Source organism: Onychostruthus taczanowskii, unplaced genomic scaffold, assembly GCF_017590055.1.
Source record: "Onychostruthus taczanowskii isolate IOZ18803 unplaced genomic scaffold, ASM1759005v1 scaffold126, whole genome shotgun sequence".
NCBI lineage: Eukaryota > Metazoa > Chordata > Aves > Passeriformes > Passeridae > Onychostruthus > Onychostruthus taczanowskii.
This window is the reverse complement of record NW_024498418.1, coordinates 719,203-732,554: the sequence shown is the minus strand read 5'-3', so window position 1 is coordinate 732,554 and position 13,352 is coordinate 719,203. Positions and strand designations below refer to the sequence as shown.

At 60.3% G+C, this 13,352-nt stretch overlaps 2 protein-coding genes across 3 annotated transcripts; one reads left to right on the top strand and one right to left on the bottom strand.

The window, feature by feature from the left end:
- Window positions 1-336: 336 nt before the first annotated feature.
- LOC121331557 (tyrosine-protein phosphatase non-receptor type substrate 1-like) lies at window positions 337-1,436 on the bottom strand. The gene is made up of 3 exons (XM_041396105.1): window positions 1,307-1,436; window positions 629-988; window positions 337-533 (listed from the first exon to the last, which is right to left on the bottom strand). The coding sequence occupies exons 1-3, from the start codon at window positions 1,371-1,373 to the stop codon at window positions 337-339; spliced, it is 624 nt and encodes a 207-aa protein (XP_041252039.1). The 5' UTR covers window positions 1,374-1,436.
- A 591-nt stretch (window positions 1,437-2,027) lies between these two features.
- LOC121331612 lies at window positions 2,028-5,131 on the top strand. Of its 2 annotated transcripts, none has more exons than XM_041396207.1 (5): window positions 2,028-2,288; window positions 3,357-3,599; window positions 3,725-3,902; window positions 4,283-4,322; window positions 4,638-5,131. In XM_041396207.1, exons 1-5 carry the CDS (start codon window positions 2,105-2,107, stop codon window positions 4,764-4,766), a joined length of 774 nt encoding a protein of 257 aa, XP_041252141.1. In that variant the 5' UTR covers window positions 2,028-2,104; the 3' UTR covers window positions 4,767-5,131. The 2 variants fall into 2 exon arrangements, with proteins under 2 accessions (XP_041252141.1, XP_041252140.1); XM_041396206.1 differs by having other exon boundaries at window positions 3,240-3,599.
- The last annotated feature ends 8,221 nt before the right edge of the window (window positions 5,132-13,352 follow it).

The following is a 13,352-nucleotide window of genomic DNA, read 5'->3' as shown; positions in this document are numbered from 1 at the left end:
CACGGAGTCCCGGGGACGGCAGCGCCGAGCCCCGGTGTGCAGCACGGAGTCCCGGGCACTGCCGTGCCGAGCCCCGGTGTGCAGCACGGAGTCCCGGGCCCTGCCGTGCCGAGCCCCGGTGTGCAGCACGGAGTCCCGGGCCCTGCCGTGCCGAGCCCCGGTGTGCAGCACGGAGTCCCGGGCCCTGCCGTGCCGAGCCCCGGTGTGCAGCACGGAGTCCCGGGGACGGCAGAGCCGAGCCCCAGCGCAGGGCGGGTTCAGGGCACAGCGGGGCCGGGGCTGGCGGCGCGGAGCAGCCCACGGCAGGCTCTGCATGCTGGCTCCTTTATTGCAGGCTCACACACCGCTGCTGGCAGCGGCCAAGCCCCGAGCCCCGGCTGCGGGGGCCGCAGGTGGAGCAGGGTAGGGCAACATCTCCGATGCTTTTCTCTTCATGCGCTCGAAGAGGAAGAAGAGGAGCCCACCGAGGAGCCCCTTCTCCAGCAGGACACCCATCCACAGCAGGAGGAGGAGGCTGGACAGAGGGTTGGCACCTGCAACGGGAACAGAGGATGTGAGCAACCCTGCTCTCCCTGAGCAGAGCCCACTGGCTGCTTCCCATCAGGAGCTGCTCCAGAGCCCCGCTCACCTTGCACAGACACCTCGGTGCCCTTGCCACGCTGAAACACCTCATCATCACCGGTGAGCCCCGTGACAAACTTCACACAGTAGTAGGTGCCCATGTCCTCAGGCTGAACGTTCCTGATGAGGATGGTGAAGTCTGTGTCAGACCCATTCACTGCTCTCGTCACACGGGAGGAAGGATCCTGCTTCTTCTGGTCATAGACAGTCTTGTTCCCAGTCCCCCAGCCCTTCAGCCACTTCACAGGACCTGGTCCAGCAATTCCAGACGTGATGCAGTTCAGGGTGAGCGTCTCCCCTGCTGCCACCGTCACCTTGGCCTGGGGCTGCTGCAGACTGAAGCCCTGGCCCACCTGGGCATTCACACCTGAGCACAGAAGCAGAAAGGTTTGGAATTGACAGTGGGCCCCAGGGCTGGGGAACAGCAGAAGGCATCATCAGACCCCCTGAGCCTGGATCAGGGGACAGAGAGATATTCCTGTCCTTTGTCCTCCAGGCTGCAGGATGAGGAGAGCCCAGACTCTTGCTGGGTAATCTGAATTTCATCTGGAGATAAAAGCAAGCTGGAAGAGAGGGAGCAAGAGGAGATCCCTGGCTACCCATTGGCACAGGGAAGCACTGCCAGGCCAGCAGGGTGGGAAAGTGTGCATGGGAAATGTGATGGGGCTGTGCAGGCCCCACTTACCCGGCTCTCTGCAGAGCAGGAGCAGCATCAGGCACACGAGAGGCAGTTCCTGTGCCACCAGAACCATGGGTATTCCACGCCTTGCTCCCTGGTGGCTGGGCTTTGCTGAGCTGGATTCAGCTCCGTTGGACTCTGCTGCACTGGGCTCGGTTGGACTGGGCTTGTCTCAGCAGGGTGCTGGTCTCTTACGCAGCAAAGGGGAAGGAAAGGGGCCACCACCAGCCCAGTTCCTCCATGCAATCACGTCCCATTTGCTTCTCAATGCCTGCATCATCTCGTGTCACAGCGCTGGTCCATAACGGCAATGTCCACCCCCACTTTCCCCTCAGATGTGTGCCACAGCCACGGGCACAGGCACGGAGCAGCCAGCAAGAGAGACCCGGCTCCAGCACGCTCCCCCACACACGGCCAGCCTGCGGCTCCGCAGCCGGGGGTGCCAAGGGGACGCCCAGCAGGATCCTTGCCAGCAGGATCGGGGTGCGGGATGGTGTCTCCCACGGGTCGGTGGTGCAGAGCAGTGCCCGGGGTACACCGAGCGTCCCACATCCCGAAGCACCGCTCCTCACCGAACCGGGGAGGACGCAAAGCCGCTCCCTGTCCCGAGCCCAGGGCAGCCGCTCGGTGCCAGGGGGCCCGGGAGTGGTGCCCGCCGGGGTCTCGGCGGGGTGATGCCCACCAGGGGTGATGCTCACCGGGGGTGATGCCCGCCGGGTCTCGGCAGGGTGATGCCCGCCGGGGGTGATGCTCACCGGGGGTGATGCCCGCCGGGTCTCGGCAAGGTGATGCCCACCGGGGGTGATGCTCAGCTGCTCTGCCGGCTCCCGCCCGCCCCGGGCAGACACCAAAGCGTTAACCACCCGCTCGCCTCAATTTCCTGTCCCGCTTCCCCTTTTCCTTCCCAAAGTTTGGGCAGAACCCGTGGCCGCGGCAGCAGCTCCGCTCCTGTCCGGGCAGCGAAGCCCCTTGCAGCGGCAGTTCTCGGGTGAGTCGGAACTGGGGCCCCCCAAAGCCTCTCGGGGCTCCCCCGCCCCGTCAGCACCACAAACGCGAGTGGGCGGCAAAGATAAACACCGGGCGGGGCGGGGGGTGGTCCTTCCCCGAGCGCCTTTTGGGGTCAAACCGTGCCCGGGGGGCAGAGCACCCCCAGCCCCGGGGTGGGCAGAGCACCCCAGCCCCGGGGTGGGCACAGCCCCGGGGTCGAACCCTGCCGAGCTGCTGCCATACAGTCGGGGACTTTGGGCAGGAGAGGTTTGGGGATCGGAGGGGTTTTGGGGACTGAAGGGGTTTTGGGGAGCAGGAGGGATTTTGGGACAAGATTTTGTGGGGTTATGCTGGGCTACAGGGACATCCCTGCCTAGAACACCGTTTCCTGGCTGGCTCCTGGCTGTGAACCCCAATTCCTCGCAGAGCCCCAGTGATCCTGGCTGGTGTGGAGCAGAGCCAGGGTGTTAATGTTTAACAGCACTCAGGAGTTTTTCCTGCCAGGAGTTCCCCTTGGCTCCCTCTGCACCTCTCTGGCCTCCAGGCAGCTGCAGCACCTCCTGCAAATGACAGAACAGGATGCAGATTTATCAAAACATAGAATCGCAGAACTGTTTGGGTTGCAAAAGCCCTCTGAAATCCTCGTGTCCAACCCTTAACCCAGCACTGCCAAGGTCACCAAGTGCCACGTCTACATGTCATTTAAATCCCTCCAGGGGTGGTGACTCCACCACTGCCCTGGGCAGCCTGCTCTTTTTTCAGATTTGTCCCTTGTTAATTTTGAACCAGTTTTTGAAGGGTTTCCTCCCTCCCAGTGCCTGCATGTTGTCTCTGCCACATCCCAGGATATCTCTCAGCTGCACGTTGGGGGATACTGGGGCTTCTCTGCCTGTGAGGCTGCCCTTGCCTCACCCCATTGCTCACCCCCGAACCCTCCTGTCTCTGTGCTCAGGTATGGGTACCCAGTCAGATCAGGGCTTCAGTCTGCAGCAGCCCCAGGCCAAGGTGTCGGTGGCAGTGGGGGAAACGCTCACCCTGAACTGCATCACGTCTGAAATTGCTGGACCAGGTCCTGTGATGTGGCTGAAGGGCTGGGGCAGTGAGAACAAGACTGTCTATGACCAGAGCAAGCGGGATCCTTCCTCCCGTGTGACGAGAGCAGTGAATGGGTCTGACACAGACTTCACCATCCTCATCAGGAACGTTCAGCCTGAGGACATGGGCACCTACTACTGTGTGAAGTTTGTCAAGGGGGACTCTGGTGATGATGAGGTGTTTCAGTATGGCCGTGGCACGGAGGTGTCCATGCATGGTGAGTGCAGCCCAGCAGGACACCTCTTCTAGGGAGCCCATCCCATAGCCCCCACCCTGCCCACAGCGAGGTCCTGCTCTGCCCCACACCCACCACCCTCTCCTGCTCTGCCTCTGTCTCCACAGAGGCAGCCCTGGTTCCTGGAATGGTGGCTGCAGCTGTAGTGCTCTGCTTCCTCCTCCTCCTCGGCCTCTTCGTCGCCCTTTGCAAGTACAGGAGGAAGCGCCAAGGGGGGGTGGGCAGCCCCTGCCCAGCCAGGACAGTGGCCATGGGGTGCTGTGCAGGGACCCCCAGCACCCCCAGGTTTGTACTCAGCGCCTCTTCCTTCTGTACCCTTAAATGAGCAAACTGTCTTATCCACCTGCTTGATCTTGGCTTCCTTTCTTGCCTGGAGCTGTAACTTGCTCCAGAAAAGGTCCTTTACTCACAGTGCACTGTTCTGTTGGTTCTTTCTGTGTTTCATGGAAACTTCTTGGTAGGGAGCACCCAGTACCAGGGAGCTCCTGCAGCCCCTCACCGTGTCTCTGAGCCCAGCCCAGATGTGCAGTCAGCACTTTGTCCCTGCTTGCCTTCAACAGGGGCATCATGCTGAAATTCGGGAGGGGAATTGAGGACTGTGCTGGGTGGGGAAAGGACCCAGCTTCCTTTAGTTCTGATGGCCATCTTTATCCTTCCCCCTGCAGTGAAGTCCTGGATGCAGGGAGCTCCCACCTGCCCAGCCAGGTAGGAGTGAGCTGTGAGTGTGGGGAAGCACATGCCACGCTGATGCCCTGGCTTGCAGGAGCCCTGCAAGACTCTGGGGCCAGGGGGGACATGGGGTGGGCAGCAGGTGCCTGCACGTGGTCCCTGCACACTCCTCTGCAGCTGTGGCATCACCAGCCTGCCAGGAGCCTGCTTCTTGGTGTTGTCCTGTGCAGGGCCATGAGCTGGTCTTGGTGATCCTTGTGAGTCACTTCCAAATCTCAGCATTCTGATTTAGGGTTACTTTTGCGAGACTTTCCTTGTGGCAGCATTCCCCATTTGTGTGCATTTTTGCAGCAGAGCAGCAAGGAGGAGAACAACATCCACTACGCCGACCTGCAGCCGCTGCCCCCGGCCCCGCGGCGCGGCAGGAGCCCGGGCACAGCCCCCACTGAGTATGCCAGCCTCAGGGTCACTGCCAAGTGACGCCTGGCACTGCTGCCTGCACAGCCAGGCCGTGTCAGGGTGGAAGAAGGGACGTTTCTGCAGGGCACAACAAAGAAGAAGTGGAGCTGTTTGCATGGTGCGTCCAGATCTCAGCTGGGCACACTGTGGTCACCATGTTTGCATCTCAGGGCAGCTCTCCCAGGACCTGGAAGCTTTCTCGACCACAGGATCAGACCACGAGGCCAAGCACCTCTGCCTTGTGCAAGCTGTTTTGTGCTGATAACACCAGGAGGATCTCACACGCACCTGTGTGCACCAGCATGGGCCTCCACTGCTCCTTTCCCGGCCCACAGGTCCATAATTTGTGTTATCTTTTACCACCCTCATTAAAACCAGCAAACAGCCTGCTGTGCAGTCCTGCTGTGCTCAGAGCAAGAGCAATAGTGCCAGTCCTGCAGGGTCCTGGAGGGATGTGTGCCACCCCTGTGAGCCCCCTGGTCAGCTCCCAACTCCCGCCTGCCTCAGGCAGGGAACCTGCCCAGTCCCACAAAACCTGCATCTCCTGGCAAGGCAGCAGGAAGCTCTCAGGAATAGCCCCTGCTGCTGCTGCTGCTCCAGGCTGAGGCCCAGCCCTCACCCACCTTTCCCTGCCCTCCTCCCAGGGCTCATGATGCTGTTAAGGCCAAGGCAGCTGGTACCACCTGGCCCTTCTGCCCCTTCCCCTGGTCTGTGCACATCTTCAGCTCCAGTCCCAGTCAGTCCGTGCACATCTGCCCCGTGCACATTCCCTGCTTCGTGCCCACATGTTTGGTGCCCACCTCCACGGGAAGCAGGCCAGTGGCAGGAAGCCAGAGGGCCAAGGTGGCCATGGCAGGAAGCTGCAGGTCACGCTCCACGCTGGGCACTGCTGCAACAGCCAGTCACCACATACAGCCCCCAGCCACGCTCTCCTGCCAGCCGTGGCCCCAGCAGCCACCTTGGCAGGAGGAACTGAGGCCAGAACAGGCTTTCCAGGCAGAGGAACCTGCTGCCAGCACCACTGCCTGTGACCTTGAAAGCTGATACAGTCACCAGCTTTCAGCTTTATCTACTTTTTTTTTCTGTGAAATGAGAAAAGAGAAGTGAAACAAGACAGTGTGACCCAGGGGAGCGGGGCTGGCAGGGAGATCCTTGAGGGGACAAAATTGTCACAGTGGGGAGAAAAGCCGCTACGGAAATTGATTTGCACGACTGAATGTGAGTCACCTGCTCTGGGGATGTGAAGTGGGGACAGTTTGGAGTCAGTCCTTTCTCAGGCACAGCTTGGGGACACTCAGCACCCTATAGGCATGGTGGTGGTGATGAGTTTGCCAGGTCAGGGATCCAGCACCTGGTCTCAGCCTGGCCCCCTCACAGGGAGGGTTGGGATGTTGGGATGAAGCCTCTCCCAGCATTGTTTCCCAGTGGAGCCACGACCAGGCCATGGGTCATTTCCCAGCTGGGGCAGTGGCTGCTCTGAGCAGGGCTTGGGCTGTCCAGCAGTCTGCAGGGACAACACCAAAACTGGCAGAAATCTCACACCAAGGCTGTGAACACGAGTATGTAAAATACGTGGGTGAGACCGAAACCGGGGATAGACCTCGAGGACCAGAGGAAATGAAATTCAAGGGGATTTAGGGCTTTTTAAGCACTGAATGAGGAGGGGAAATCCAGTTCGATAGGAGCATATGCAAAGCAGGGAGTGAGCAGAGCAGGGGCAGAATGCTCTGCACCTAGGAAAGGGCCCAGGTCTGCGGCTTACTGCCCAGGGGAGGGATTTGGTGGTTATTAAAGGAAAATCCTTTAAGCCTTCAGCCTGGGGTGTGCCGGCAGTGAAAGCACAAACAAGCGCCTGGGCACGGACACAAGGTAGGAGCGTGCTGGGGAGCAGAGCCTGGATCGGGGGGCAGGGCCTTGCTCAGGGGGGCAGCACCAGGCAGGGCTGGGGTCACGGATTCGCTGCTCATCCGTGCTGCTTTCCTGGGGCTGCTGGTTGTCACATCCCACTAAGTGACCTGCTTGGTCGGAGGGTGTGTGTGGGAGGCCGGGAGCTGCCATTGCTGGGGGGAGGCACAGGGCAGTGCTGGGGCTGAGGCTGGCACACTCCAGGCTCCTGCTGCCACAGCTGGGCACTTCGGTGCAGAGCAGAGGTGGTGCCTGGATGGGTACTGGGACACAGTGTTGGTGTCCCAGGGGGAGAGGACATGCTGGCTTCAAGTAAATTTTGGGCTGTGTCCCTGTGCCTGGACACTCTGGGGTGGTGCCATGCCAGGTTTACCTTGGCTGTGTGAGCCTGGTGCCAGGACCTCATGCAATGGCAAGGCCAAGGAAAAGGGCTGGGGAGGCTGATCTGGGCTGCACTGTATGGGTTTCTGGGCAGCCAGGGGATGCTCAGGGGCTGCTCTGGCATCTGACCCACTCCTGACGCCAGGAGGTGGGAAACATCTGCCAAGGGCTGGCAGGGCTTGCCAGGCAGTGCTGTGAGCCCTGGTGTGTGCCATGGTGTCAGCTGTGGTGTGTGCTGTGGTCTGTACCATGGTGTGTGCTGTGGTGTGTGCCAGTGTGTGCCATGCTGTGTGCCATGGTGTCAGCCGTGGTGTGAGCCCTGGTGTGTGCCATGCTGTGTGCCACAGTGTGTACTGTGGTGTGTGCCAGTGTGTGCCATGGTGTGTGCCGTGGTGTGTGCCGTGGTGTGTGCCACAGTGTGTACTGTGCTGTGTGCCAGTGTGTGCCGTGGTGTGTGCCTTGGTGTGTGCCATGGTGTCAGCTGTGGTGTGTGCTGTGGTCTGTACCATGGTGTGTGCCATGGTGTGTGCCATGGTCTGCACCATGGTGTGTGCCGTGGTGTGTGCCGTGGTGTGTGCCACAGTGTCAGCTGTGGTGTGTGCTATGGTCTGTGCCATGGTCTGTGCCATGGTGTGTGCCATGCTCTGCGCCATGGTGTGCTGTCCCGTGCTGTGCCGGGGAGCCAGAGTGGGAGGCGTGGGCTGTGCCAGGAGCCGAGGGGAGCACGAGGCCCTGCAGACGGCGCAGAGCGACGGGAGCCACGGCCCGGAGAGCGGCTGCTGGTCGGGGCTGGTCCCGGCAGGGAGGGGAGGGAGCAGGGATGTAATTAAGGCCGAGGGGAGCGTGGTGTCAGTGCGGGCTGGCTGAAAGGGGGGACGCAGGTGTCTCCTCTGTGTCCTGGGGACAGGAGAGGGCTGGCTGCACCCGCGGGGAAGGGGACAATGCTGAGCTGTGCTGGTGCCAGGCCTGGGCAAGGAGAAGAAGGGAGAGACGGGGATAAATGCTCTGTGCCCTGCCCTGGGGTGCTCCGGTCAGCGATGAGTAGCAGAGGCACTCCACAGTGGCAGTGTCTGTCACAGGGGTGGATGGGTGGGTGCCCAGGGGATATTGTGTCTCCAGGAGCAGGCATTGCTCCAGGGTCTGACAGGGCAGCAGCTCCAGCCAAGGGCCTGGTTTGTGGCTGTCTCTATCCAAGACACCTTTGTGCCCCTGCTCTGTCCCCATCCCTGCCCCCATCTCTGTCCTAGCTACCATCAGACCGTGGTGCCCACAAGTCACCAGGGAGAGACAGGCCAGTCCCTTTGCACATCAGCATCACCCAAACAGCAACAGGTCTAAGAGCTATCCCTGATGCCACAGGGACCCCACAGGGCCCCCACGATGCCACAGGCATTCAGTGATGGGGTTTGGGGACCCCATGATGCCACAGGGACCCCATGAGACCAAGGGGACCAGGCAAAGCCATGGGGACATTGTGCCAGTGTGCCAGCAGGACACAGCAGGAGAAGCTGGAGGAGCAGCTGGGTGCTTTGAGGGGGTTGGAGGGAGAGAGAAGGTCTTGGTGACACTTTGATTGTCCCCCAAAAATGCCTCATGGGTCCTGTTTGTGTCTGCTGGCTGGCCTGGGCTGGGTCCCTGCCAGAAGAGACAACAGGAGGGAGAAGTCCTGGGATGCTGCACGGTTGGAATCTGCTCCCTCCGATTCCAAATCTGTTAGCTCACCCCTTTACAGCTCCCTGTTTCTCAGGCTTTTCCTTGGAAAGGAACGAAGCCAGAGTAAAACAGTGTTTACACTGGTTCTGATTTATTTCAGGTCTTACTATTGAATCTTATTCCCTGTTTTTACGGTTGTTGTGGATTTTCACCAAAGGGGATTTGGGGTTGTCATAGGAACAGTTTCTGTGCCACAGCCTCATTGCCAGCCTCGTCCCCTTCCTGACAGAGTGAGGGCTCTGGCCAGCACAGCAGGGGTATCTCCAGCCCCCCAGGCACAGCCCCAGTGACAGCTGGGGTAGAGGGCAGCCACCCCATGGCACTGGGACACTCAGGATGTTCAGGGAGGAGATGGGCTCCCAGGCACTGCCCAGCCCACAAAGCAACCTGGAACCCCCAGGCTGCAGACCAGGGCTTTTAGTTGAGAAGAGCCGAAGGTGTTTTAGGATGTTGCTTTTCCCTGCGGGTTCTCTGTGTCCAGCAGGAGGTTGTGCTATTGCAGTTATTGCTGCTGGGAACCTCTCTGGCCAACCTGGAATAATTTTCATTAAATCCCTGGAGCTGAAGGGGTGTGGGGAGCTGCCCTAGGACCATTCCTCATCTCTTCAATCACAAGGGAGGGGGTAGGCAGTGAAACTGAAAAGTGTCACGCACATCCTTTGTGCCCAGCACTCCTTTGGCCCGTGCTGTCCCGCACTGCAGGACACCGCGAGGCCAAGGCTCTGGCAGTGATTAAAGAGGGGTTTCCAGGGCCATGGGACAAGCAGGAACATCCAGCACTTAAGAAAGACTCACATTGTGCTTTCAGAGTTGGACGGGACATTGCTGAAAGACAATCACCCTCTGGAGCCAGCACGGGAGGGCAGACCAAGCTGCAGTGCCGGGTCCTGGCAGTGCCCGAGTGAGGGTCCCAGAGCGGGCGGGAGGGGGGCCCTGCCTGCACTGGAGTTCCCGGGGCTCTGCCTGCTGGATCAGCTCTTGGTGTGGTCCTGGTCCTCCCAGCATCCCCATGTACGCTGTAGAGCCTGAAGTGAGCTGTGCACGCTCCTGGGGATGCTCCAGGTGGTTTTATCCAGCGAGAAGAGCTCAGGGTAGGGAAACTCTTTGGGAGCTCCCTGCCCCGAGGGCAGGATGTTCTGGGGTCCCTGGTGCCCCCAGCTCCTCCCGGCACCGAGCGACCTTAAAGCACGGCTGTGCTTGGCCGTGGCCCCCGCGCTGGCTGCCCCGAGCCCGGCACAAAAGTGTCCCTCTGCAGAGAAGTGCAGGGAAAGGGAAAAATATTGAGAGAGGCAGGAGAAGGGGGAAAGCAGGCGCTGCGGGAGGGAGCACAGCACGGCCTGAAAGCTCCCTCTCAGCGGGCTTTTGTTCGCCCTGGACGTGCCCAGCGATGCTGCCAGCCCGGAGGGGCTGTGCTGGCGCCGCTGGCTCCCGGTGATCCCGGAGCTCCGCAGCCTGCCCGGCGCCTGGTTCCAGCGACGTGCCCACGGGCAGGATGCAGCTGCCTGCAGCGGGGACCCCCATCACCCGCCGGGCTCGGACCCACAGCGCGCTCCCGAAAATAATTCCTTCTGACAGATCCGTTTCTTCCACATGGTTCGGGCTTAATTTTATAACGGTATCAGTAGCTATGGCAACGTGTAAAAATAACGGATCCCCGAGCCCGGCGAATGCTCCGTAAACAGCTCCCGTCTCCCGGAGCCCGGCTGGGTGGGCATCGCCCCTTGCCCACGGCCACCGCGGCCGCTGCGCTTTGTGGTTGGGCTGGGATTCACGCGATGACTAATTAGCAGCGTTAACTGCTTACGCCTTGGGATGATGATTCCATCCGCTAATCCTTGGGGCTAGTCTGGGCTAATTGGGTGGATATCATTAACGCTGGCGGTCAGGAGCTGCCCTTACAGGGTTCCAGCACAGAGAAGGCTGCAGCACCCCTGCGGCACCCCAGACCCAGCACGGGGCTGGCGGCCACGGAGGGTGGGACACGGCTCAGCCCCCGCGGTGTCAGGGGCCACCAGCCCCATCCACAGCTCCAGCTCGCCCCAGAGCCGCCGCTGCTGCACATCCACGCGTGTGCACACGAGGGAACGTGCACAGGAACACGAACAGATCAGATTTCAGCACACAGGACCCCCCTCAGCAAAGATCAGCCCGTGCCGGCGTCCGCCGCGGCTCAGAGGTCTCTGGTCACCGCCGCGAGTGGATAATCCCAGGCAATATTTTCTAAACCTGTTAGACAGCACACAGACCCTCTAAATCCCTGATCCCCCTCCAAGGCTCCAGCGGGATGGCAGCACTTGGCAGCTCGGATTTGCAGCTTCTTATCAGGGCCAGCCCCTTGGAGCGATGCAGTCACCAGGAGCGTGGTGGATCCTGCTGACCAGAAATAATCCTCCAGAATTTTGTTGCCTTTCAATTAAAAAAAAAAAAATAAAAAAAAAAGAAAAAGAAAAAGAAAGGACAGACCAACAGAAACCCCACAGAGAAGCATTTTTCTTCATCCAGCCTCCAGCAGTAGGGCCAGAATAACCCCAGCCCCACAGAGATGAGAGCATTGAGTCTCAACAGGGCCGAAATAAAGAGCCAACAGATCCAGAATGTGGCTCCTGAGCCTTGGGGTTGCTATGGGGACTACATGGGGACAGTGACACAGGGACAGCCTGGCAGAAGGGCTGGGGATGCCCTGAGGACTGGTCAGCATCCTCTTCCAAGGGCTGCCTGCTCCAGGGGGTGCAGCCCCCCTGCATCCCAACAGTCGTGCCACTCCCACCGTGAGGTGTTGGATCCAGCACTTTCACAAATGGCCCATGAAGCCCCCACTGCTGCACACACCACCTCCCTTTGCAGTAAAGAGTGACACGGGGTCCTACCAGGTCCCCTGCCCTTCGTGTGCCGTGTCTCAGCCCTCCATGGGGCATCCCTCGGGCCATGCCCACACGCCAGGTTCCACAGCACAAATCCCACTTCTGAGCCTGGATTTTAGCACTTCACAGCAAGGGCTCTGCCAAGCAGGAAGCAATGGGCTGAGCTGGCTGAACATGATCAATCCCCCACGTTAGCAGTTTTATTTCCAGCCGCAGCTGCCGCAGGACTCTCAGGCAGAGCAGCCTCGGTGAGCTCCAGCCGCCGGGCCGGCAGCACAGCACAGTTATCTGCTGCTGCAGCCTCGGATGCGCTTTCATGATAACGATTTGCAATCAACAAAGAGCTTGGAGAGGATGCAGAAAAAAACCCAACAACTAGCATTAGAAACTGAGATGATATCGCTCTTCCCTCGGCCGAGCTCCGCCACGGTCCTGGTGGTTCCACCAAGGGGAGATCAAGGTCTTCTCCAGCATCGCTCCGTGGGGCTGGCTGTGTGCTGGGGGATCTGGGTGCTGGCACTGCCATCACATCCCCAGGAGTCAGCACAGTGCAGAACTTCCCCCTCCAGAGGGGGGAGGGAGGCTTTAGTTCAAACAGCCCATCAATGATTAACCCCCGGCTCTGAAATGTCCCTGCACCCTGCCTGCCCTCCCCCCTGTCCCTGCCACTTCCTCCTCCACAGCATTCCTGCTCCTGGGTTGGGGCAGGGTCCCAGGGTGGGCACCAAGGCTCCCTGTGGCTCTGGAGCCCCTCAGAGCTGCGGTGAGCCCAGTCGTGCCCCATACACACAGCACAGACATCTCCCAGTTTTGCAACCACTGGCACTAAGGGTGCAGGACTGGGGCCACCCTGTGACCCTGCTGAGCTGCCTCGAGCGGGGTCTCTCTTGTGCCCTGTCCCTGTCATCAGTAAAGGTTGGAACAGCTCCCTAAGACCATTGAGTCCAACCATTCCCCAGCACTGCCAAGCCCACCATGCCCCAGGTGCCACATCCACGTTTTTTGAGCACTTCCAGGGATGGTCACTGCAGCTCTTCTTTGCAGCTCAGTCCCGGGGCTGTGCACGTGTTGCAGACCCACAGCAGAGAGCAAACCCTTCTCTGGGGCAAGGGGCAGGATCCTGTTTGCCAGCAAAGGTCAGCACAGCCCTGCCAGGGCTCGCAGCACCTCAGCGGGCACAGGCGCCAGCCCTGCCAGCCCTGTCCTTCCCAGCCCACACTGCCACTGTGTTTTCCCAGCCTGTCAGCAGTTTTACCCTAAAACCCCTCACTTCAGGTCAGCCAGGGCCGTTTCCAGGCCAGGCACAGGATATAAACCACCTTTCCTGCTCTGACACAGCCGTGAGGAATTCCCCCAGAGTGAGAGCGTGCTGGCTGCATTAAGGAAGCCCGGCCAATTCACCGGCTCTGCAGCACCCCACAGGGCACCACTGCCGGTGGCAGCAGCCTGGCAGCACAGCCCGGCCCTGGGATGGCTCAGCTGCCCTGTGGATACGGTCCCTGCTGTAGCCTGTGCGTTTCCCTTCCTGCTTGGTAGATGGTGGATGTTCTGGTGGTCTGACAGCGGGCTCTGCTGCCTCTGCTGAAGCCCAGGGTGACAGAGTGTGAGGGCCACGAGGCACTCAGAGCATCCCTCCACCCAGCAAAGCCCAGCTGGGCAGGCAGAGCTGTATCCCTGCCTCATCCTCCCTGGAAGTCGTTTCAGAACCAGCTGATCCTGGCAGTGCTGGGGATTAATTCAGTGGCAG